This window comes from Clupea harengus, chromosome 23, assembly GCF_900700415.2.
Source record: "Clupea harengus chromosome 23, Ch_v2.0.2, whole genome shotgun sequence".
Lineage (NCBI taxonomy): Eukaryota > Metazoa > Chordata > Actinopteri > Clupeiformes > Clupeidae > Clupea > Clupea harengus.
This window is the reverse complement of record NC_045174.1, coordinates 21,303,513-21,328,841: the sequence shown is the minus strand read 5'-3', so window position 1 is coordinate 21,328,841 and position 25,329 is coordinate 21,303,513. Positions and strand designations below refer to the sequence as shown.

General features: G+C 48.1%; 2 protein-coding genes across 6 annotated transcripts in view; one reads left to right on the top strand and one right to left on the bottom strand.

Moving 5' to 3' along the window:
- Positions 1-5: 5 nt before the first annotated feature.
- Positions 6-9,858, bottom strand: mto1 (mitochondrial tRNA translation optimization 1). Its single transcript, XM_012820520.3, has 13 exons — positions 9,720-9,858; positions 9,128-9,329; positions 8,741-8,940; positions 6,388-6,505; positions 4,850-5,148; positions 3,670-3,782; positions 2,507-2,697; positions 2,189-2,319; positions 1,744-1,948; positions 1,155-1,326; positions 778-887; positions 450-607; positions 6-268 (listed from the first exon to the last, which is right to left on the bottom strand). The coding sequence occupies exons 2-13, from the start codon at positions 9,318-9,320 to the stop codon at positions 77-79; spliced, it is 2,082 nt and encodes a 693-aa protein (XP_012675974.2). The 5' UTR covers positions 9,321-9,329; positions 9,720-9,858; the 3' UTR covers positions 6-76.
- The window catches only part of atxn2l (ataxin 2-like), a 20,310-nt gene continuing 4,728 nt past the window's right edge, over positions 9,748-25,329 (top strand). Inside the window, exons 1-21 of one of the 5 annotated variants that reach the window (XM_031560578.2) lie at positions 9,748-9,841; positions 10,188-10,318; positions 10,707-10,909; positions 12,064-12,100; positions 12,464-12,520; positions 13,515-13,586; positions 14,773-14,926; positions 15,741-15,877; positions 16,915-17,006; positions 17,754-18,014; positions 18,476-18,822; positions 19,169-19,255; positions 19,515-19,631; positions 21,248-21,346; positions 21,518-21,579; positions 21,994-22,346; positions 22,543-22,612; positions 22,817-22,957; positions 23,229-23,292; positions 24,288-24,466; positions 25,199-25,329. The exon at positions 25,199-25,329 is cut by the window's right edge and continues 8 nt beyond it. In XM_031560578.2, the coding sequence (XP_031416438.1) occupies positions 10,788-10,909; positions 12,064-12,100; positions 12,464-12,520; positions 13,515-13,586; positions 14,773-14,926; positions 15,741-15,877; positions 16,915-17,006; positions 17,754-18,014; positions 18,476-18,822; positions 19,169-19,255; positions 19,515-19,631; positions 21,248-21,346; positions 21,518-21,579; positions 21,994-22,346; positions 22,543-22,612; positions 22,817-22,957; positions 23,229-23,292; positions 24,288-24,466; positions 25,199-25,329 (2,582 nt within the window). In that variant the 5' untranslated portion in view covers positions 9,748-9,841; positions 10,188-10,318; positions 10,707-10,787. Of the gene's footprint in view, positions 9,842-10,143; positions 10,319-10,706; positions 10,910-12,063; positions 12,101-12,463; positions 12,521-13,514; positions 13,587-14,772; positions 14,927-15,740; positions 15,878-16,914; positions 17,007-17,753; positions 18,015-18,475; positions 18,823-19,168; positions 19,256-19,514; positions 19,632-21,247; positions 21,347-21,517; positions 21,580-21,993; positions 22,347-22,542; positions 22,613-22,816; positions 22,958-23,228; positions 23,293-24,287; positions 24,467-25,198 lie in introns of all 5 variants that reach the window. The other 4 variants (XM_031560579.2, XM_031560581.2, XM_031560580.2 and 1 more) reach the window with 4 other exon arrangements.

Here is a 25,329-nt window from a genome sequence, read left to right as displayed (position 1 = left end):
CCACATGCAAAAAAAGTTTCTTTATTAAATAAATGCATACTTGAAATAAATACGTATACACTACATAGTTTTACTTTCACATCACTGTAGCGATACTATGTTGGTTTGTTGTGCGTTTCCTCTCATTCCTTTGCTCCACGTTTGTTTTGGCCGAGTCCGTAGATCCTCTGTCTGCATTTCTGCCTCTGCGTGGCGCTTTTGTCACATAGTTCAGCAGATGTACTATGGCAGCTGGGGTCATTCCAGGCAAACGAGTCGCCGCCCCCAACTAAGGACAAAACAAGAAGTTAAAAGAGAATAAGAGTTAATACTCTTAGCAGAAAATACATTTAAAAAGGCTAGACATCATAACAAACCAAGTTGCCCAAATGTCTGTGACAAAATATACCAGTTTCAAAGCTGTGGTGTGGAGTTATCCTACACACAACACAACTGTGTGTATGACTTACTGTGTCCGGTCGGACCCTGTCTAGTATCTCTCGCACCTCCTGGGAGAGAGAAGCCGGAAGGGAGAGGTAGTCAAGGTCCTGAGGCAGCAGCAGACTCTCTTCCTCCTGTATTCTGCCCATCTCTCTCTTCTGCCTCTCACAGTGAGAGTAGTACAGGACTGGAGTCGCCACATGGAGGTAGGGGTTAGTCATTTTACGAGACGGCGGGGTCAACAGGCTAGTCAGTGGATCTTGGTTTATTTTATGTACTGGGTTCACAGTAGTGATTCACTAGGTATGTATTTGATTAAGGAAGCCTGTATACAGTATGTGAGAATGGTCTACCTACCCTCAATCTTCAGTCTGTGTGCAAACTCCAAATATGGAGAAAAGACTTCAGGGATGGCAGAGGCCAACATCTCAAAGGAGATATCTTTATACTTCAAGATGTCCTCAGCACTTAAACAAACACACAAACACACACACACACACACACAACACACACACACACACACAAATAAATAAAGGTCTGCTTTTATGGAGTTCATTGTATTCAAACACAACGCACACAAACTAATCAACACATCTTGCCAAAAGTTACTCAAAACATTCAACATTCCGACAAATGATTGATCCGATGGTTTATGTTAGAACAGCGCAGACAAAACCCAGTTTGTTTGGGATTAGGAGTCCTGCTGTCTTTCCTCCAGCTCTGGCGTCTCTCACCTCATGGCCGCGCTCTTGGTCTCGCTGATGCAGGTGAGTGCCATCCTCTCTCTCCAGCGGGTGGAAGACATGCAGACCGACTGAAGGGCCGCCAGCCCCCCCTTCAGCCCCTCCCGCACCCTCAGCGCCTCTCCGTACCGCTCCGCCGATACACAGCCCGCCTCCTCGAAACCTGACGGACAGATGGACAGACAGACAGACAGACAGGACACAGGTTCAGTTCAAATTAAAAGTCGGCCAATTCGATTATGACATTTACCTCATGGCATTTACAAATGAATTAACTTTTAGGGCACTAAAAATGATGTTAACTCAATATTAAAAAATGCTGTTGCAATGATTTACACCATCAGGGGGATTTTATGCAATGGTATGCAAACAATTAACCACAACTCTTACCAACCAGAGTACCGGTAATATAAAATTTAAAAATCATTTCACACAAATGTTATTAGTATTATCATTTAGCATCTTATTAGGAGATTTTAAAATTGTTTATACGTTTTTTCATGTCCTCATAATAAAGGAGTTCTTGTAGAGTGGGATTTTCATTTGTTTATTTAGCAACTTAGTTTGTTCCTTACATTACCTTTGGGTGTGAGTCTGAGGTCTGCATTATCGGGTCTCAGGGAGGTTCTAAACTCGGCTCGGCTGGTGAACATGCGGTACGGCTCGGTCACGCCGCGACTGACCAGGTCGTCGATCAGAACCCCGATGTAGCTCTCCGTGCGCGAGAGAGAGAGGAGCGGCAGAGAGGCGGCTAACCGACCAGCGTTGACTCCCGCCCACAGTCCCTACACACACACACACACACACAGGCACACACATGGGCGCAAGCACACACACACACACGGGCGCACGCACACACACACACACACACACACACACACACACACACACACACACACAAGGCCACAGAAATGCACAAACACATTATTGCTTACAGGTGTAACAAGCGATTTAACATAAAATTGGAGATTGGCTCTGTTAAAAGTGCAGTTCTCCTCCTGCCCAGTGGTGGCGCTGTATTCTACCTGTGCTGCGGCCTCCTCATAACCAGTGGTTCCGTTGATCTGCCCAGCAAGGAAGAGCCCCTGAGTGTTCTTCAACTGCAGTGAAGGGAACAGCTGTGTTGGGCACACAAAGTCATACTGCACTCCATAACCTGGGGGAAGGAGAAGATAAACAAAAAGAAAAGCTCTGTAAAGTGTTCTGCTAGTGTGTAAAATGAAGTACCAGTATAATATTAGTTTGGCAGAAAAGACTCAGAACTATTGCATTGGTTGTGTAAGGAGAGTTTTGCCGTCTCTTCAAGGATAAACTAACGGGTTTGCGGCGGAGCCTCAGTGTACCTGGTGTCCGCATCTCCGCCTTCCTAAGGGCGGGGATCTCTCTGAGGAGGCGGAGCTGGACATCAGGGGGCATCGTCATGGAGAGGCCCTGAGGATATAAGAGGTCAGAGGTCAAGCCCTCAGGCTCCAGCCACACCTGATGTCGTCGCCCCGGAAACCGCATCACCCGAGACTCAATGGAGGGGCAGTACCTGAGAACGAGAGCGGGAGGAAGACATGAAAGAAGGAAAGATGAGAAGAAAGGGTAAATGTGCTGTGGTGGGTACATATGGACACATTTACCCTTTCTTATATATATATTCATATATATGTGTTGTGGTTATTTAAGTGTGTGTATGCGCATACTCTTGTATGTGTGTGTTTGTGTGTGTGTGTGCAACTTGCTTGATATTGCTCTGTATCAGCTGTCACTGGCGGCCTTAAAGCAGCAATAAGGAGTTCTGTTCCAAAACTAGCAAGCTAACTACCTAAAAGGCATGCGAAAACCTTGCAAACACCACTAACAGCCCAGTTGACACTGACAGAAGCTTGCCAACACACTAACTGGTATCTTTTGTATATAGTACAGCTGACAATGTCAAATGTAAATTGCAAAATGTCTGCATATTTTGCAGGGTGTTCCAGCCCAGAACACAGAACGACATAGGGCATATCCTGGATGGCAAGTGGTCAAGACACAGGTGTTTATCTGTCCTTCACATGACCATATGCTATCAAAATGAATTTGAGGATGGTACCAAAACTGTCTGCCTATAAAACCATACCTCAAAAAGTGTAAAATTGTTGCAAAGTGTTACTTTATTGCCTGGAGAAGACCATGTCACCCTAACTCCTAATATGTGTGCACTCCTATAGCGTATAACATAGATGTCTCTTAACACTGTTTGGATGCTGTGATATTTTACTCATTATTTACTGATCCAAATAAAATGATTGTGTGTGCGTGAGTCTGTGTGCATGTTTGTGTGTGTGTGTGTATGTGAGTCTGTGTGCATGTTTGTGTGTGTGTGTGAGTCTGTGTGCATGTTTGTGTGTGTGTATGTGAGTCTGTGTGCATGTTTGTGTGTGTGTGTGTGTGTGTGTGTGTGTGTGTGTGTGTGTGTGTGTGTGTGTGTGTGTGTGTGTGTGTGTGTGTGTGTGTGTGTGTGTGTAGACTCCTTTACCTGGGGCCTTTGGCGTCTTCCTGAATGTGACAGTTGAGGTGGAGGCTCTCTCTCACCACCCTCTCCACCCCCGGTGTGGTGTGGGTCAGGTAACATGGCAGCTGCTCCTCAGGCTAAAACATCACAATAATAAAATAAAACAAATCTTAGTTAATAAGCATAACCCTTTTCCTTCCTCTCTCCTCTTCCTGAAGTCCCTCGAGGCCAATTAGGGAGGTTGCCTTTCCTGTTCCTGTTTTGACTGCAATGAAGTTCAGTCGGGTGCAGAGGCATGCTTTGAATACTGAAATAGGATTGGGATTCGTGTAACACTAGAAGGACACACAGAGAGACGCAGACCTCCCGCAACGCCAAATGCCTGATCTCGCAATGTCAAAACAGATTCCTGGATCCACCCCTGTATCCCGATCCGCTCCCAAATGTAACGGGTTCTTCCTAGGCCCATGCTACACCCCTCCACCAAGTTTCATGAAAATCAGCCTGGTGTTTTTTTTGCGTAATCCTGCTGACAGACAGACAGACAGACAAACATACAACTTCTCCAATGCTCATGAATGCTGAAAGAGGAGGACTACTACCCATAACAATTCTATACAGGTCACAATTCACCCAAAATGTCATGAACTGATGCTCAGGGGAAATCAACAAACCAGCCTAATAAGACCCAACTGATCAATGATCTGCTTGTCCATCAAGTGTCGGGTCAAGGCAGTGCCACAAAGTGTGTGCAGAGGGTGGGACTCCAAGGAAATGTCTGAGAGTGGGAATGACGTGTTAGTTTGGCTGTTACGTTTCTAAATGGACACTTTCCTCCAGAACGGCTGACCACTCCACCCTTCAGTGACCTACAGGAGTCTATTCTTTTTACATTTACATTTACATTTAGTCATTTAGCAGACGCTTTTGTCCAACACGACATACAAGGGAGAGAACAGTCAAGCTATGAGCAATAGAACTTGGTGTAACAATAAATACTACTTTACATAAGAAATATAAAAAACAAAAGAAAAAAGAAAAAGAAGTGCAGGAATGTAACTGCTGTAATTGCAAGTTACGCACTAGTCGAAGTGCCAGTTAGGACAGGAGGTGCTCTCTGAAGAGTTGGGTCTTCAAAAGCTTCTTAAAGGTAGAGAGGGACGCCCGTTTTTCTACCCCCCCCCTCCCTGTCTCCCAGTCTCACCGGACAGCGGGTGCGTGTGTTGATGTAGCTGAAGGGCGTGGGCCGCTGGTCTGGGGGCTGGACGGTGGCGAGGGACAGGTCAACCGTCTCCTTGACGATCCTGGGAGGGGTGCCGGTGCGGAGGCGACCCACGGTGAGCCCCAGCACCTCCCTCAGGGTGTGGGAGAGACCAGCGCAGGACGGGGGGTCCCCCATCCTCCCTCCGGGAGAAGTGGTCTGACCCATGAAGAGGGAGCCGGAGAGGAAGGTGCCTGTGGTGAGAACCACGGAGCTGCAGAGGATGGCCTCGTCCATGCCAGCTAGGAGAGAAGGAGAGAGAGAGAGAGGGTTAGAGAGAGAGAGAGAGAGAGAGTGAGGACCACGGAGCTGCAGAGGATGGCCTCATCCATGCCAGCTAGGAGAGAAGGAGAGAGAGAGAGAGAGAGAGAGAGAGAGAGGGAGAGAGTGTGAGTGAGTGAGGACCACGGAGCTGCAGAGGATGGCCTCATCCATGCCAGCTAGGAGAGAAGGAGAGAGAGAGAGAGAGTGAGGACCACGGAGCTGCAGAGGATGGCCTCATCCATGCCAGCTAGGAGAGAAGGAGAGAGAGAGAGAGAGAGAGAGAGAGTGTGAGTAAGAGAGAGAGTGAGTGAGAACCACAGAACTGCACAGGATAGCCTCATCTATGCCAGCTCAGAGAAAGAGAGAGCGAGAGAGAGCGAGAGAGAATGAGTGAGAACCACAGAATTGCAAAGGATAGCCTCATGCCTGCTAGGAGAGAGAGAGAGAGAGAGAGAGAGAGATAAAGAGTGAGAGAGAAGACCGCAGAGCTTCACAGGGTGGCCGCATCAATGTTCTCATGGAGAGAGAGAGGAAAAGAAAGAGAGAGTGAGCTGTTGTGATTGGGTGGGAGGGTGAGCTGTTGTGAGTGGGTGGGAGAGTGAGCTGTTGTGAGTGGGTGGGAGGGTGAGCTGTTGTGATTGGGTGGGAGGGTGAGCTGTTGTGAGTGGGTGAGAGAGTGAGCTGTTGTGAGTGGGTGAGAGAGTGAGCTGTTGTGAGTGGGTGGGAGGGTGAGACGATGACAGAAAGACATGAACTGGCTTTCATATGACAATCACTGAAAGCGTCATCTACTCAAGTCATCTATTGTTTGTTTGGGCCCCTCACACATGGGTTTTCCAAAATCTTGCATGTATGTGTGTGTGTGTGTGTGTGTGTGTGTGTATGTGTGTGTGTGTGTGTGTGTGTTCCTCACTCCAGGTGCAACCCACTATCTCTACACATGTGTCTCACAGTCAACTTGCACCTGTCTGTGGTGTGTGTGTGTGTGTGTGTGTGTGTGTGTGTGTGTGTGTGCGTGTGTGTTGATAGAATCTAATGAGCATGCCAAACTTGATAAAAAGGGTGTCTCCACGCTGAAATAAACTCCAGAAATCCTGACTGCGCCTTCCGGTCCGTTCTTCAAGTTTGGCGTGCTCATTAGATTCTATCAGAGTGTGTGTGTGTGTGTGTGTGTGTGTGTGTGTGTGTGTGTGTGTGTGTGTGTGTGTATTCCTCACCCATGCGTACTCCAGTTACTCTGTGTTTTCCTGGCTTGTCTGGATGAGGTTCAGACACCAGCATCTTCTCCACCGATCCCTCCACTACAGTCAGCCTGGGTAAGGACAGCAGCTCAGACTGATGGAGGGATGAAGGAAAATAAATGAAGAAAGGATAAACACGAGGCCAGGTGTCCATCTCTGTTAATGCTGTCTTGTGTATACTTGTGTGTGTCCATCTCGGTTAATGTTATCTTGTGTATAAATGTGTGTGTAAGGTGTCCATCTCTGTTAATGCTGTCTTGTGTGTACATGTGTGTGTGTGTGTGTACATCTCTGTTAATGCTGTTTTGGGTATACATGTGTGTGTACATCTCTGTTAATGCTGTTTTGTGTATACAATACATGTGTGTGTCCATCTCTGTTAATGCTGTCTTCTGTATACATGTGGGTATACATGTGTGTGTACATCTCTGTTAATGTTATCTTGTGTATACATGTGTGTGTAAGGTGTCCATCTCTATTAATGCTGTCTTGTGTATACATGTGTGTGTACATCTCTGTTAATGCTGTCTTGTGTATACATGTGTGTGTGTGTCCATCTCTGTTAATGTTATCTTGTGTATACATGTGTGTGTGTGTGTGTACATCTCTGTTAATGCTGTTTTGTGTATACATGTGTGTGTGTGTGTGTGTACGTACATCTCTGTTAATGCTGTCTTGTGTATACATGTGTGTGTACATCTCTGTTAATGTTATCTTGTGTATACATGTGTGTGTCCATCTCTGTTAATGTTATCTTGTATATACATGTGTGTGTCCATCTCTGTTAATGCTGTTTTGTGTATACATGTATGTGTGTGTGTGTGTGTGTACATCTCTGTTAATGTTATCTTGTGTATACATGTGTGTGTAAGGTGTCCATCTCTGTTAATGCTGTTTTGTGTATACGTGTGTGTGTGTGTCCATCTCTGTTAATGTTATCTTGTGTATACATGTGTGTGTCCATCTCTGATAATGTTGTCTTGTGTATACATGTGTGTGTGTGTGTGTGTGTGTGTGTGTGTGTACATCTCTGTTAATGCTGTCTTGTGTATACATGTGTGTGTGTGTGTGTAGATCTCTGTTAATGTTGTCTTGTGTATACATGTGTGTGTGTGTGTGTGTGTGTGTACATCTCTGTTAATGCTGTCTTGTGTATACATGTGTGTGTGTGTGTGTAGATCTCTGTTAATGTTGTTTTGTGTATACATGTGTGTGTGTGTGTGTGTGTGTGTACATCTCTGTTAATGTTGTCTTGTGTATACATGTGTGTGTGTGTGTGTGTGTGTGTACATCTCTGTTAATGTTGTCTTGTGTATACATGTGTGTGTGTGTGTGTGTGTGTGTGTGTAGATCTCTGTTAATGTTGTCTTGTGTATACATGTGTGTGTGTGTGTGTGTGTGTGTGTGTGTGTGTGTGTACATCTCTGTTAATGCTGTCTTGTGTATACATGTGTGTGTGTGTGTGTGTACATCTCTGTTAATGTTGTCTTGTGTATACATGTGTGTGTAAGGCACTTTCATTTGGAGTGACTGACTGAGTGCCACAGAACTGCATATTTATGTGTGTGTGATTTATGTATGTATGTCTGTGAGTTGCATAAGTGCATAAGTGCATAAGCTACTGGATGACCTAAATTTCCCTCGGGATAGATATCTATCTATCGATCTATTTGTGTACCCCAATCAATTGTGTGCATACAGTGCGCGCAAAAACACAAATACTTGACTTGCTATATAAGACATAATATGGACTGATACGTCCATGTCTTGTCATCTACAGGCATCTCTATGAATAGCTCTCCTCTTTTTAAACACTCTTCTACCCATCAGTCAAGGCTGCTTCTAGAACGCCATGGGAAAGACACGGTTTCCACGGCAGCAGGAATATGGAGGGTACCTCTATGATATTGGCTCCTCTAGACTGCACTAATACAGCATCATTTTCAGCTGGTTCTGTGTTAGACAACTACTAGGTTCACTTGTGCTACAACATGCCTGCTGTTACTTTCAGTGTCATTGTGAATGTCCCTTATTGATTAGGTATTACTAAAAAAAATGTTTACAATACATCAAACCTGTCAAGTGGTAAACAAGGCTAGTATAAAATACCCTGTATTACATTTACATTTAGTCATTTAGCAGACGCTTTTGTCCAAAGCGACGTACAAGGGAGAGAACAGTCAAGCTAAGAGCAATAGCTCTTAAAAAAAGCATGGTGTAACAATAAATACTACTTTACATGAGAATTAGAAAATACATTTATAATATAGATATGGATATAAATATGCAGCCAACTCAAACACTTGTGTGCCTGCTGCGTCTCGGGTACCTGGATGAACTCGCGGTACCGTCTGCGGTCCAGCTGGGCCCGGGGGCCCCACACAGCGGGCCCTTTGCTGTGGTTCAGCATGGAGAAGTGCACCCCCGCCCAGTCTCCTGCCCTCCCCATCAGGCCGTCCAGGGCATCCACCTCCCTCACCAGCTGCCCCTTCCCCACCCCGCCCAGGGAAGGGTTACAGGACAGGGCGCCTGTGGGGGACAAGGTGAGGTGCAGCTTAGTGATGTGCAAGCCCTGAGGAATAACTGCAGTTTGACTCTTGTAGGGAGTATGTGAGTAGAGAGAGAACTTTTTGCAAACAGCTTGACTTTTTATTAGTCTCCATGTGTGCGTAAGTCTGTTTGCGACCCACGCACGCCGGTAGAGTGAATCACTCACCGATGGTTTGGATCTTCTGCGTGATGAGCAGAGTTTCTGCCCCTACTCGAGCAGCCGCCGCCGCCGCCTCCGTGCCTGCGTGGCCCCCTCCCACCACGATGACATCATATTTGTGTCGCGTGAGGCCACTAGAGGCTCGTGAGTGGCTGAATGGCAAAATATGAGGCCGAATGAGTAGCCTCCGTGCCAACATGGACAACACCTGACAAGGAGACAAATGAGAAATTAAGAGCATCACTCACAATCCCTGTGTCCACTGCAACCGGTCATAACTGACATTACGTTAATCATTACGGTTTGTAAACTTAACTATTTAGCCATGTATCCCAGTCAACCCAGACGTGACACTGCATTGAAACCATACTTTACTCCATGTGTACATACTATTTTCGAGATGTACATACATGGTAAATAAGGCAGTGTATAACTAACGTTTAGGAAAGCTAACGAACATCGTTAGCGATCAAGGGAACAGCTATTTGATACGGCGTTGCTTATTCTGAGCTAACAGTTAACGTTAGCTGCAGCTATGTAAGTGAACGTCACCTAGATTTCACAAGACAGTTTACGTTAGCATTTAAAGTCAATGTACCTTAACAGCCTCTTTGCACTTTCCCAGTGTCTGAATCGGCCGGAAACGAGGCTGAAGGTCACGAGGATCGTCCTGAAGATAAATTTGAGACTAACACGATTCCTCCGATTTAGAAGCCTTGTGTAAGTTACAAAACTCAATTGTGACCATGAGCACAGGGAGTAGCCATTGCTCCGACATAGTTTCATCTGTAATATCTAGAATATGAGCGCATACTTAAAATGTGGGATTAGACGACTGCTGAATGTTACAGCTTAATTTTCAAGTTCTCTGTAATATTAAGTTAATCAATCTTACAGCCAGTTAATACATCCAGCTCATTGAAATACATCAACAAATACACGTCATTAGCAGTCATTCAGTTAGTTATTTGCCTACTGTGTATTTGTTGGAAAGTAAGTGCGCTTTTATGCCCAACATTTAGGTAGCGCAAGCGTCCCGTAAACGCCCCCTGCTAACCCTCCATAGGAACCGCTTGTACTCTCAATCCCGCGCGGATCGAGCGAAGCCTACCGAGGAGGTGGTGTGACCGACCGCGGGGTTTCAACCCAAAACCAGAAGATAATAACCTAGTATTATTTGCCACTGACACAAACGCAGTAAGTATAAAACGACTTTTAAAAACGCCGTGGCCTCATAAAGAATCAACAAGAGGTCCATTGTGAGCTATGACAAGTGTAGCTAGAATCCTTGCTAATATTACAGCCTGCTATGCTAGTAGTAGGCTACTTGGCTAACGTTAGCATATTACATTAGCTAACGTTTGTTGCCCTACGCAACAAGGTGTCCCACACGCTCGTTAGTACGCTATTTAGTTTCTAATCGGAAACATTAGTCATTCAATTTGTGAATATTTGTGAATGTTGCTATCTGACAAAGCTATGGTGTGCACTTATGGTTACAGTTCGGTCTATCGCAAGCTAGATTGCTAGCTATCAATGTGGTTGAGGGCCTTTGCTAAGTCGGTTATGGTTTCCGTTTATACAGTTGTCAAGTGTGTCGGCAAGCAACCCTCGGCTGGAAGAATTCGGGTCTCTGACTTGGCTTGTGGAGATATTCAACTCTGCCATGTTGAAACCACAGCAACCCAGCTCAAGTGGGCGAAAAACGTCAAATGGGACCTCCGGGTCAAGCACTATGTCTTCCGCAGCAAGTGGGATCAACGCTAGCAACAGAACAACGGTCGGGAGGTAAGCGGTTGCGGCTATGTGTTCTTAGGAAAGGGCGGGGATGCTGTTAGGTCGGTGAGGCCTACCGGTCAAAACCTCCGATGTGGAGTAGGCGTTTTTTTTTAAAGAGGATTTACTCGATTATCGAGTAAAACTTTGCGGTTTTTGATTGACTGGGCAGCTTAGCCAATCAGATGCAAGCAGTCAGGATCAAGGTGAACTGCGGCAAATCAACAAACTTTTTATGCGATTCCCATAATGCGTCTTTGGACGAATCTGTACAAGGCAGTAAGTGATTGACAGTCGGAGTAACCACTCTACTTCCTTTAGAGGAGGGCGTTTACTACAAATGAGTGTTTTTCTGGGCCAGCTAGCTAGCTTGCTAGCCATCAGCTATGAGCGTTCGTCAACAAAGCTGAAATTAGTCTGGCAATTATCCATGACTTTGTGTATGTCGATCATGTAGGTACAAAAGTAACTGCACGTAGCCTAATTAGACACTTGGAAATTGATTATCTGTGGCTGTTATTGCATGCGGTCTTGCGCTTCTGTTTTTTGCTGTAGAACAAGGCACCGTTCACATGACTCAATGAGCCTTTGTACTGTAATGTGTTGATAGACAACAAATGTTAGCCTTCAAGCTAGCAAGGCTAATGTGGTTAGCACCAGCTGTAATCAAGTTCTTGAACATGGAACAACCACTTCATGGCTAGCATGCGATAGCTGGTCATTAACAAAATAGGCCATCTCTAGCTAACGCGTTCTGGGCTGCCGTGTACACTTGTCACAGGGTGTGTTAGACATAATCAGTTAGCATGAGCCGCTGCCTTGCCTTCTATTGCCCGGAAGGCCGTCTTTAGGATGGAAGCTCTTAAGTAAAGCGAAACCACGCCTTACATTTAATAAGATGTAGCCACATTCTGTAATTGCATACAATAAAATGTTTTTTTATTCCGAAGTATGTCTGGGTATGTTTAACTAAACATTATCTACATAGCTGGTTTGTGTGGTCGTTGAACGCGTTCGTAATCAGGCTTGACTGTAGGATAACTACTCGCCTTACCTGTCGTTATTGATCGGCTTGGTTAAATAAACTTACTGGGTCGCCACTTTTTCTTATGATGATGGCTGTTGGAGATAAACGGTATTAATCTTAACCTGTCTTTCCTGTTTAGGAGTCGGTCGGTGAAACCACCTTTCCAGTCTCCTCCAGTGAGTGGCTTTGATTAAATCATTGATTAGATTACAAGAATGTCGTATTCCATTGATCATGCAATCTCTCCACTGTGAAAACCATCAACCCACTGTTACAAAATGTGAACGCTCACAAAACAGTCTTAGTCTGTGCAATCTTAAAAATCAAAGTAAAAAATCTTGTACATTGAAACTTTTGGTTCAAACCTATCAGCTTTCGACAGACTGTATCTCTACAGAAGATGTGACACTGGAGATAAAAGCCACCCAAATGAATGCATGGGGAGTTTCAGTGGTGTTTTAAAAGCACAGACTGCACTTTAATGATGTGGTTTTGTGTGCTGTGAGTGTAAGCTATTAAGCTGTGCTGTGTGTCCACAGGTGTTTGAGGGAGTATATAACAATGCCAGAATGCTTCACTTCCTGACTGCCGTAGTGGTGAGTAACTCTGCGTCTCTCTCTGAGTCATCCTGCTCATCTCTCGGTCTCACACACACACACACACACACACACACACACACACACACACACGTAGACGTCCTTGGCAATCCCATTCGGTAGATAGATGGAAACTTCACTCGTACTGAAAGAGTGCAAAGTGGCGCAGTGGCAACCACACATCACTGCAAATAACCAAGAGCATGGGTGGCCTAGGTAATAACACATGTGAAAAACTTCAGCTTTATAGACTTTGCACACATATTACCTTTTAAGTTTAGACGGTGGCAAAAATCAAGACTGGAGCTCGCTCTCAAAAAAAGTACCTTTTAAAAACCGAGTATTTCATCCAAAAGTGGTTTTTTGGCTTCACCAGACAAGACAACTAAAGTGCAAGTGCAAATGTTTCGGGTGACCCCATCCTCAGTGCAAATTACAAGCAATAAAAGTTCACAGCACAAGTTTAGACGGGGAACATAAGACAGTGTATGAGAGTGGTTGGTAGATAGATAGATAGATAGATAGATGCATACTTAATTAATCCCGAGGGAAATTTAGGTATGTGCAATCTAAAATGTGTCCGGTGTTGGGCTGTATTATTATATACCCAAGTCCACTACCTTCCTCTGAGGGCGAAAACACCAGTCATTATTCTACAAAGTTATGTCTTTGTAAAAAAAAAAAAGAGGAAAAAAGAATAACAATATATAGATCAATAAATAAAAGTACAAATCAACACAGTTGTATTTTAGCCAACTATCAGTTGTCCAACTATTTTTTTCCATTTTAAGTTAATTAGGTTCTCAGCCGGTCTGTGTCTCTGGAATAGACCTTGGTCAAATTTTGGTCGAGTCCCAAGTCCGTTTCAGAGGCCACCGATGTCGGGGTACTTTAGCGGTATAGACGAGCGGGGCCCCTGCCCCTGGTGCGTCTTGGTCTTGGTCTTGTTTCTGGTGTACGAGCGCCGGATCCTAATCCCTCTGTTCTCCTGTAGGGCTCCACTTGTGACGTGCGAGTGAAGAGCGGCACGGCGTACGAAGGCATCTTCAAGACACTCAGCTCACGGGTATGGTTCCTCCACTATCACTTAATATGTCCTAATCAAAGGTTCCTCCACTATCACTTCATAAGTCCTAATCAATGGTCCCTCCACTATCACTTCATAAGTCCTAATCAATGGTTCCTCCACTATCACTTCATAAGTCCTAATCAATGGTTCCTCCACCATCATTTAACTTGTTGTAGTCAATGGCCCACCACTATCATCACTGTGTTCTACTGAACATGTAGGAAGTCATGGTGGAAGTACCCTTAACCAACTAGTACAGTTACGCGACATGGATGGATGGATGGATGGATGGATGGATGGATGGATGGATGGATGGATGGATGGATGGATGGATGGATGGATGGATGGAAGTATGTATGAAAACCCCTAGCTCATTAGTACAGTAACACGACTTTAATTTACTTTCTTCTAAAGAATGTGTAGGAAGTAATAAATGAATACCCTACACTCAATGGGATGGTGTTAACACTGTCATTTACTGTGTTCTGCTGAGTGTCCGTGATTGGACCTGTGTTCAGCTTGTTCACACTGTGACTGGTCTGGGCCTGGACCGTGAGAAGAGACCTAGAGAGGTCAGGGAGAGGAAAAATGAAAACGAGTTCAAGGACAGATGTGAAGTAGAGTTCATTAGGACCTAGGAGACAACCCGGTGGTGCTGGGAGAATCCGACTGCACTTACCCTAGGCAATGTAATTATGCAGCGGTAGATATTATTGACCTGGGTCTTTAAATGTTGCTGCTGCTGCAGGGAATTCTGGGACGCCATTATCTCCTTTCCCTTCGTAAAGGATGGTCCCGTGTACCCAATGCTAAAGGAGATAAGACAGGATGGTCCAGTGTACCCAATGCTAAAGGATATAAGACAGGATGGTCCAGTGTACCCAATGCTAAAGGAGATAAGACAGGAAGCATTGTGGCACCTTTCCGTATTCAACCAGCTCATCATGGCTGCCACTTAGATACTTTAGGTGTCAATTCCCTCGGTTAGGAACCTTCCTGGGCAAAGACGATCTGACCAGAGCCCAGGACCTAAAGTGATCACTTGTGTGTGTATACTGCAGTCTTCCTGTCTAACTGGTTTATTTCCTTTGTCTTTCTTTCTGCCTTTTTTTTTTCTTCTACTTCCTCTCTCTCTGTCTCTCTCCCACTATGCACTTCTCCTTCTCCCCGTCTGTTCCTGCAGTGTGAGCTGGCGGTTGACGCCGTGCACCGGCGCGATGACGACACCTCCACGCTGCTCCCCAGGAGAGAGGAGATCACAGACACCATGATCTTCAGCCCCAACGACCTTGTCACCATGACCTGCAAGGACGTGGACCTCAACTATGCCACGAGAGGTATGGCAAAGCCCCTTGGGCCAAAATGAGCCAAGCAAGTTGTCACATTCTTTCTGTAGACTGGGGTTTAAGGTGTCATATTTGTGCTAACAGCGTCACCATATGTGGACACGGGCAGATATCTGTCATAATGGGAAATGGTTTCTCAAAGCAACATGTTTTTTTATTTTTTATATATAAATCTTGCATGTTCATGCACTTCCTGACTTAGAAGCCATTATTGGGCAACAGATGTTAAGACACACATGTGCTTGGACACACAAGACTCCAGTATTTGTCTGCCCTGAGAGAGATGTGCCATGAAGCTGCAGTTCAGCAGTATGGCAAAATGAGCGCAAGGTTGTGGGTACCTGGAATTAAGTGTACTAATTCATGTCACTATTGTCACGCCCAAACCAATTATTCGAATTATGTGTACTAATTCATGTCACGCCCAAAACCAATCATTTGAACTAAGTATACTACGTAATGGCACGCCCAGACCAATCATTTAACAAGGGACTGCATATTCAGTCAGTTCTGATCTGATCTGATCAATCAAGTAAAAGAGAAAAATACAGAGAAATCCGATTACCAGGTCAACTAATGTGATTGATCTGGACAGCGGGGTTAATTGGTTCAATCCTTTAATGTAGAGCCAGGAGCAGTATGAAATTCTCCTAGTCCCTTGATAAAACTCTCCCTCTCCCTGTCTCTCCCGCTCTCCCCCCCTCTCTCCCTCCCTGTCTCTCTCTCTCTCCCTCCCTCCCTGTCTCTCTCGCTCTCCCGCTCTCCCCCCTCTCTCCTTCTCTCTCTCTATCTCTCTCTCATATAGACACGTTCACAGACACGGCCATCAGCTCTGGCCGGGTGAACGGCGAGCACAAGGAGAAGGTCCTGCAGCGGTGGGAAGGAGGAGACAGCAATGGAGAGAGCTACGACCTGGAGACCGATGCCGTTACCGGAGTAAGTGTACGTGTACTCGTACAGAAGAGTGGAGACACTCTCTCTCCCTCACTCACACACACACACACACACACACACACACACACACACACACACTCACTCACTCACTCACTCACTCACTCACTCACACTCATACTTGAGTACACGCATATTCTCACAGAACAGTGGAGACACTCACTCTCACACTCACACACTCACTCACACTCATACTTGAGTGCACGCATATTCTCACAGAACAGTGGAGACACTCTCACACACTCTCTCACACACTCTCTCACACACTCTCTCACACACTCTCTCACACACTCTCTCACACACTCTCTCACTCACTCACTCACTCACTCACTCACTCACTCACTCACTCACTCACTCACACACTCACTCTCACACACACACACACACTCACACACTCACTCACACTCATACTTGAGTACACGCATATTCTCACAGAACAGTGGAGACTCTCTCTCTCACACACACACACACACTCACTCACTCTCACACACACACACACACACTCACACACTCACTCACTCACACTCATACTTGAGTACACACATATTCTCACAGATCATTGGAGACCAGTACAGTAACACACACACTTCTCATATTCTCACATAACAGTGGAGATACTCTCTCTCTCACACACACTCATACTTACAGTACACACATATTCTCACGGAAAAGTGGTGGTTACAACATAGAGACAAAAACAGTAAGGAAGACCCAGTGCGCGCGCACACACACACACACACACACACACACACACACACTCATACTTGAGTACACACACATTCTCACAGAACAGTGGACACTGGTACAGTCACACTGAACTCTAACCAGACCGAGTGATTTGTGAGCTCAGGTTCTGAAAGTAGCGATTGACCTTCATTTGCTGCCACTGTGTGATGTGCACAGATGGATGTACACCTTAGTTTGGCCACCAGGGGGAGCACCACACTAGGGGAACCTCCTTGTGTCTACTGCTCCTCCTGGGGTTCTGAAGCACGGCATGGTTCTCATTTGTTCCGTTTCTCCTGCAGTCCAATGGCTGGGATGCCAACGAGATGTTCCGCTTCAACGAAGAGAACTACGGAGTCAAGTCCACATACGACTCCAGTTTGTCTATGTACACGTACGTTTACGTTCTTCCTGCAATCGTTTGAAAATACTCTACCACTTGTTTCTGATCTGTCCTGATGGCCCCCGTTTCTCAGATCCTGAAACCTGTTGTGTTCTCAGATCCTGTTGTGTTCTCAATGTGCCTCTCTCTCTCTCTCGGCCTCCCTTCATCTCTCTCTCTCTCTCTCTCTCTCTCTCTCTCTCTCTCTCTCTCTCCGTCTCTCCGTCTCTCCCCCCCCCCCCCCCTCTCTCATGGCCTCCCTTCATCACTCTCTCTCACTCAATCATTTTCACACTTCCTCTCTCCCTTCTCTGTTTCTCTCTGTTTCTCTCTCTCCCTCCTGGTTCTCTCTCTCTCTCCACCCTTCCTCTCCTCTGGTTCTCTCTCTCTCTCTCCACCCTTCCTCTCCCTCCTCTGGTTCTCTCTCTCTCTCTCCACCCTTCCTCTCCCTCCTCTGGTTCTCTCTCTCTCCACCCATCCTCTCCTCTGGTTCTCTCTCTCTCTCCACCCTTCCTCTCCCTCCTCTGGTTCTCTCTCTCCCTCCTGGTTCTCTCTCTCTCTCCACCCTTCCTCTCCCTCCTCTGGTTCTCTCTCTCTCCACCCTTCCTCTCCCTCCTCTGGTTCTCTCTCTCTCTCTCTCCACCCTTCCTCTCCCTCCTCTGGTTCTCTCTCTCTCCACCCTTCCTCTCCCTCCTCTGTTTCTCTCTCTCTCCCTCCTGGTTCTCTCTCTCTCTCCACCCTTCCTCTCCTCTCCTCCAGTGTTCCCTTGGAGCGGGGGAACTCTGATAACTACCGTCAGCGGGAGGCGCGGGCGGCGCGTCTGGCCAGCGAGATCGAGTCCAGCCCTCAGTACCGCCACCGCGTGTCGCTGGAGAACGACGACGGCAAGACGGAGGAGGACAAGTACAGCGCGGTGGTGCGGGACGCCGCGGGAGCGGAGAGGGAGCGCGGCAGGGAGAGCCCCCGCGACCGCGAGAGGGACCGGGAGCGCGGCAGGGACAGCCCCAGTGGGGGGAGCAGGTGAGGTCAAGAGTCAAGGGTCAGGGGGTCACGAGCACGGTTCACCAGGTTAGATGCTTTGAGAAGGTGATTGGTCATTTACTCTACAGTCACAGACACACTTTCGGTGCCAGAAACGTATTAATTTCGTACAAGGTAGTATAGCACAGTCCAGTCCTGTGCACGTCAGATAAGAATAGTGCAATGCATTACCAAGTGTTGAACTTGTTGAAGTGCACAAGTATTTTCACTTTGCCACTGCCTATTAGTGTTAAATAACCAGCTAGTGATTTGTTCCTCTTACACATGGTTGCCTTGTGGTTAGAAATCCAAAGCATGTATATATGTTACAGGAGCGTCAGTGCTGTCTCTCTGCTGACGGCTGTCTGTCTCTCTGCTGACGGCTGTCTCTCTGCTGCTGGCTGTTTGTCTGTCTGCTGACGGCTGTCTCTCTGCTGTGTTCTCCTCGTTGCCCCCTACAGAGAGGGCAAGTACATCCCGCTGCCCCTGCGTGCCCGTGAGATGGGCGGTTCCGGCGGAGGCCTGAGGGGGGAGAGAGGAGGCGAGCGCTCCGAACGAGGAGGAGGCCGCGGCGGGTACCACCCCAGCCGCTCCACACCCCCCAGCTCGTCTCCGCGCCCACCGTTGCCCCCGGCGACCTCCCAGCCACCCAGCACGCCCTCCGAGCGCGGCAGCCCCCTCTCAGGCAGGGGGGGGTACACGCCCAGCAGCCCCCCATCCACACACACACACCCACCCCACCCCACTGTCCCACACTCACACTCCCACCCACACGCGCTGTCTGACGCCGGGAGACCTGTCAACGGAGGTGTGTGTGCGCCGTTGTGTGTCTTTGTATACGTGTGTGTGTGTGAGAACAGATGTGGATTGGGTTTCGCTGTGTCCCTAATTTGGGTCAGTAACTCACCACTTGGCTTACCACTTCCAAGTCTATTAAATAGTTCCTATTAATCATATCAGGAATATTGTATGCATGTACCTGAGTACTAATAATATTTGTGTGTGTGTGTGCATATGTGTCCACGTGTGTGTGTGTGCGTCCACATGTGTTTGTTTGTGTGTGTGTGTGTGTGTGTGTGTGCGTCCACGTGTGTGTGTGTGTGTGTGTGTGTGTGACTTCTTCATTACTCATCTCTCTCACCCTGTATCCCCAGTCCCGTCAAGAACCTCCCCAAAGTCTCAGAGACCCCACCAGCCCAACCGACCAGTCCGCCCCTCCAACACACACACCCCCTCCACAGGTAAACATGGCACTGCATGCGTGCGTGTGTGTGTGTGTGCGGATGGATATATGTTTGAGATGTTCTGTGTACGAAAGGTTTTATCAAGGCGTACATGGACTCGTGTGTGTGTGTGTGTGTGTGTGTGTGTGTGTGTGTGTGTGTGTGTGTGTGTGTGTGTGTGTGTGTGTGTGTGTGTGTGTGTGTGTGTGTGTGTGTGTGTGTGTGTGTGTGTGTGGATTGTTTTTTGAATCTTGGGCTCCCTCTTTCTCTCCCCCAGCGTCTCGTTCCCCCAAGTCAGACCCGCCCTCCCAGGACCCCTCTGCTCCTTATATGGAGTCCGTCGCCATGGCGAAGCAGAAGCCCACTGGCCCCGCGCCTCTGTTCCCTGTAGATGGTGAGAGTGCACACCTTACTTGTCTTCTACACACACACACACACACACACACACACACACACACACACACCTCTCTCCTACACACACACACACACACCTCTCTCCTACACACACACACACACACACCTCTCTCCTACACACACACACACACACACACACACACACACACACACACACACACACACACACACACACACACACCCCTCACCTGTCTCCTACACACACACACACACACACACACCTCACCTCTCTCCCACACACACACACACACACACACACACACACACACCTCACCTCTCTCCCACACACACACACCTCACCTCTCTCCCACACACACACCTCACCTGTCTCCTACACACACACACACACACACACACCCCTCACCTGTCTCCTACACACACACACACACACACACACACACCTCACCTCTCTCCTACACACACACACACACACACACACACACACACACACACACCTCACCTGTCTCCTACACACACACACACCTCACCTGTCTCCTACACACACACACACACACACACACACACACCTCACCTGTCTCCTACACACACACACACACATCTCACCTGTCTCCTACACACACACACACACCTCACCTGTCTCCTACACACACACACACACACACACACACACACCTCACCTGTCTCCTACACACACCTCACCTGTCTCCTACACAGACACACACCATAATAGGTGCAGAAGTTTATTAAGACCAACCTTAGCTTGTAGCAACACACGCACACGCACACACACACACACACACACACACACACACGCACACACACACAGGCACACACACACACGTTGGCACTTAGGAGATTTCCTGTGTATTGTGGAGTAGAGCTGAATACTTCATTGGCTCTTGTTCATTATAACACGCACGCACGCACACACACACACACACACACACACACACACTGATCGGCTCAAAGCCCAGGTGTTGAATAATAAAACTCTTCTCCTGTGTGTGTTGTGTGTGTAAATAGCACAGCTGTGTGGAAGTGTTCAGCTCGCTCGCTCGCTCACTCGCTCCAGTGTGTCAGCGTCTTCACTGATGCCTCTGTAGCTCTGAGGACACTTCAGTAATGAAGGACGGAGCTTGCATACATAAATACATTATGTCATTTCCTGTGCACCGCAGGCAGACTGAAAGATGATAGAAATCACAAAACCGCGGACAAACAAACAAAGAATGTACAGAACTATGTAGGCTTGTATCACTCACTGAAAGATTTCAACCAGTTCTCTAACGGGGGGGGTAACAAGACCGTCTCTTTTGAATGCGCCTGCACGCTGCTAGGACTTGGACAGGGGTAGTTGTTTGGCAGGGAATGATGGCCTCGTTCTTGCAGAAGGGAAGACACAAATTTGATCTGGTGACGGAAAAGGAATCGTTGTGCTCAACCGCGTTTGGGGGGAATCGTAGTAGATAAAGGCGTTTGATTGGGGAAGGAATCGCTGTGCACATACACGTTTGGGGGGAATTGTAGTAGATAAAGGCGTTTGATTGGTGAAGGAATCGCTGTGCACATGCACGTTTGGGGGGAATTGTAGTAGATAAAGGCGAGTGATTGGTGCTTTTTGTTTGTCCTTTCCAGTGAATGAAATTCTGAGCGCAGCAGGAAAGGAGCGAGCAGCAGCAGCAGAAGCCGCAGCCGCAGCCGCAGCCAGTCCCGAGGACGGCAAGAGCAGCAAAGGTGTGTGTGTGTGTGTGTGTGTGTGTGTGTGTGTCTGTGCGTCTGTGCGTGCGTGCATGCAGAGTACTTTAGCTGTCATAGTGAGTGGTGCTACATTTGCAATCATCTACCTGCCATTCAAATAATCATTCACTGCCTGTATTTATCTCTCTCTCTCTGTGTGTGTTTCAGCTCCCTCAGCACAACAGCGCTCTCAAATTGAGGAGCTCCGCAAGTTCGGCAAAGAGTTCAGGGTAAGGGCTTTTAATTCCTCTCTTCCTTTTTTTTTTTCTTCATCCCCTTTTCACAACTCTGTGTCCTTGGCAGCTTCCTGCTGTTTCTCCTCCTCTCCCCTCCTCTCCTCCTCCTCCTCCTCCTCTCCTCTCCCACGGGTTCTTCCACCTCATAAATGTGCATTCAGTCATGTAGTCACAGGCGTACACTTTTATCTGTATGATGTGTGTGTGTGTGAGATCGGTCCCTGAGGATTGACTTTGGTGTGTACCTTGCTCTACCATTTGAGGCGCACACACACACACACACACACCCTTGTACGTTGTCATAATCCTAGTGTCATTTTGTGGCTAAACATATCCTCTGATAGTGTCAAGATTCCTCTTTTATCGTTCATCTGATGTCCTTTAACCTTTAACCCCTGACCTCTGCAGCTCCAGCCCAGCGCGGGTGGCCCCAGCTCTCCCAGTGCCGCAGCAGCAGCCGCCGCCGCCACAGGGGCCCCGGGCCCCGCCGAGGCCCCCCAGCCTGGCGCAGTGAAGGCCCCCTCAGCAGCAGAGCCCCCCAGCCCTGCAGCGGACGCCAAGCCCAGCCTGGCCCAGATCCCACCCAACCAGCCCCCCGCCCCCACCTCGCCCGCCGAGGACACCCCCAAAGACAAGGAGGCCGCCGCCACGCCCGCCCCGAGCCTGCCCGTCTCAGACAGGCAGTCACCAGCCACCCCGCAGCCTGCCAGGACCCCGGGGCCGGAGGAGGGAAGGCCAGAGACCCAGGAGGGCGTGACAGAGTGAGTGGAGGAGAGAGAGTGAAAGGAGTTCACACTCGTGTGTGTGTGTGTGTGTGTGTGGAGGGAAATGGAATGGTTGGTGTGCTTCAGTATGCAAGTAGAAATGACTACCTGTGTGTGTGTGTGTGTACACACTGTTATTTGATTTTGAGTGAGTATATGTGACATTAAAGTGTGACCTTTCCTCTCCCTCCAGTCAAGTGAAGAGGTCTACGCTGAACCCCAACGCCAAAGAGTTCAACCCCAACAAGCCTCCTATGACCCTGGTGAGTCTGACCTCTGACCTGCCTTCAGCTCAGACACAGGAGCACAGGAGCGTTTCTTCCCATGTTTTAGTCTGATGCAGCCTTAATACAGAGACAACTGACTTCTTCTTTTGTTTTTTTTGCTTTCTCTCCTTCGGACTCTCCCCTCTTTCTTTCTTTTCCTCTCTCTGTCCTCCTTTTCTTTTTCTTTCTCTCTCTCTCCAGACGAAGCCCACCCCTGCCCCGACCCCTCCGCGTCCGACCCCCCCCAGTCCGTCTGTGGTGCAGCTCCAGCACCCAGGAGGCCAGGGCCCCATGTACGGCACCCCCTACCTGTCGTACGTCTCTCAGTTCCCGACGGTACAGGTGAGCACAGGACCCGCCGTGTGTGTGTGTGTGTGTGTGTGTGTGTGTGTGTGTGTTTATTTCAGATATTCTTGGTGTTTTACACACGTTTTCTTCATAATTTTTAATTTTTTGTTGTTTTATTAATAACTAACTTGTTTTTATTCTTTGTCTTCATTCCTCCTCCTTTCCCTTTTCCTCGTCTACTCAATCCCTCCTTTTCTCTCTTCCTCCTCAATTCCTCCTTTTCCCTCTCCTCCCCCCCCCCCCCCCCCTCTCCCTCCTCTTTAAGGCTCAGCAGATGTACCAGTACCCCATGCAGGCGGTTAACCAGGGCAAATACCCCCGGGCCAAAGGTCAGACTCAACAACAGACAGACATGTCCCAGTTTAGCATCGGGATCATTACCTGTGTGTGTGTGTGTGTGCTCAATAACAGACAGACATGTCCCAGTTTAGCATCGGGATCATTACCTGTGTGTGTGTGTGTGCTCAATAACAGACAGACATGTCCCAGTTTAGCATCGGGATCATTACCTGTGTGTGTGTGTGTGTGTGTGTGTGTGTGTGTGCTCAATAACAGACAGACATGTCCCAGTTTAGCATCGGGATCATTACCTGTGTGTGTGTGTGTGTGTGCTCAATAACAGACAGACATGTCCCAGTTTAGCATCGGGATCATTACCTGTGTGTGTGTGTGTGTGTGTGTGTGTGTGCTCAATAACAGACAGACATGTCCCAGTTTAGCATCGGGATCATTACCTGTGTGTGTGTGTGTGTGTGTGTGCTCAATAACAGACAGACATGTCCCAGTTTAGCATCGGGAGCATTACCTGTGTGTGTTAGTATGTGTGTGTGTGTGGTGGAGTGCTGGTGTAAATCCCTTCAATGCGCTTGAGCGTGACATTGTATGTGTTGATAGTTTGTCCACTCCTTTGAGTGTGATCTATGTGTTTGTCTTTGTGGAACTCCGATGCTGTGTGTTTCATCCCTGTGTGTGTGTGTGTGTGTGTGTGTGTGTGTGTGTGTGTGTGTGTGTGTGTGTGTGTGTGTGTGTGTGTGTGTTGTCGCGGCAGGTTCAGTGGTGCTGTGTGTTTCATCCCTGTGTGTGTGTTGCCACGGCAGGTTCAGTGGTGCTGTGTGTTTCATTCCTGTGTGTGTGTGTGTGTGTGTGTTGTCGCGGCAGGTTCAGTGGTGCTGTTTGTTTCATCCCTGTGTGTGTGTGTTGCCACGGCAGGTTCAGTGGTGCTGTGTGTTTTTATTCCTGTGTGTGTGTGTGTGTTGTCGCGGCAGGTTCAGTGGTGCTGTGTGTTTCATCCCTGTGTGTGTGTGTGTGTGTGTTGTCACGGCAGGTTCAGTGGTGGCCCAGAGGTCTGACCACAGCTCATCGGCGCCCCCTATGCTCCAGGCTGCCTCTGCAGCAGGCGCGCCCCTGGTGGCCTCGCCCTACTCCCAGTCCTACCTGCAGTACAACCCCCCGCAGTACGGCCAGCAGCAGGTCATACAGGCCATGAGCCCCTACCCTGGACAGGTAACACACTCACACACTCACACACACTCACTCACTCACTCTCACACTCACCTAGAGCACAGCAGCAGCAGGTCATACAGGCCATGAGCCCCTACCCTGGACAGGTAACACACTCACACACTCACACTCACACACACTCACTCACTCACTCTCACACTCACCTAGAGCACAGCAGCAGCAGGTCATACAGGCCATGAGCCCCTACCCTGGACAGGTAACACACACTCACACTCACACTCACCTAGAGCACAGCAGCAGCAGGTCATACAGGCCATGAGCCCCTACCCTGGACAGGTAACACACACACACACACACACACAGCAGGTCATACAGGCCATGAGCCCCTACCCATGACAGGTAACACACACGCGCTCGCTCGCTCGCACACACACACACACACAACACACACACACACACACACACACACACACCTCTAGAGTGGGTCATACAGGCCATGAGCCCCTACCCTGGACAGGTAACACACTCACAGGTGTACGTCTTCATAGTTGCTTGCTCTAGATGTAGTATTGATGGATGGATGGATGGATGTCTGGGATATGAATGGCCGCGCCTCTAACCAATTGCATTTTTTGTTTTCTCTTTCTCCTGCTGCCTTACCCCCTTCCTTCCCCTATATTCTCCTTTCTCCCTCCATCTGTCCTTCTCTCCTCCTTTCCCCATTCTCCTCTCCTCTCCCTTTTTTTTCTTTCCTCCTCTCCTCTCCACCTGTAGCCTATGTACTCCATGCTGCAGGGTGGGGCCCGGATGATTGGCTCCGGTGGGGGTCACCCTCAGGCCCTCGGCCCCCCAGGAGGGCCCCAGTTCCCTGGGCAGAATGAGGGGCCACAGGGCCCGCAGCAGGG

Coding starts and splice junctions, on each gene's coding strand:
- mto1 (XM_012820520.3), bottom strand. CDS start 9,320: ATGTTGGCACGGAGGCTACTCATTCGGCCTCATATTTTGCCATTCAGC. Junction 2,320..2,506: donor GGCGGAGATGCGGACACCAG/GTACACTGAGGC, acceptor TCCTTCCCCCAG/GTTATGGAGTGCAGTATGAC. Junction 608..777: donor ACACAGACTGAAGATTGAGG/GTAGGTAGACCA, acceptor TGGCGACTCCAG/TCCTGTACTACTCTCACTGT.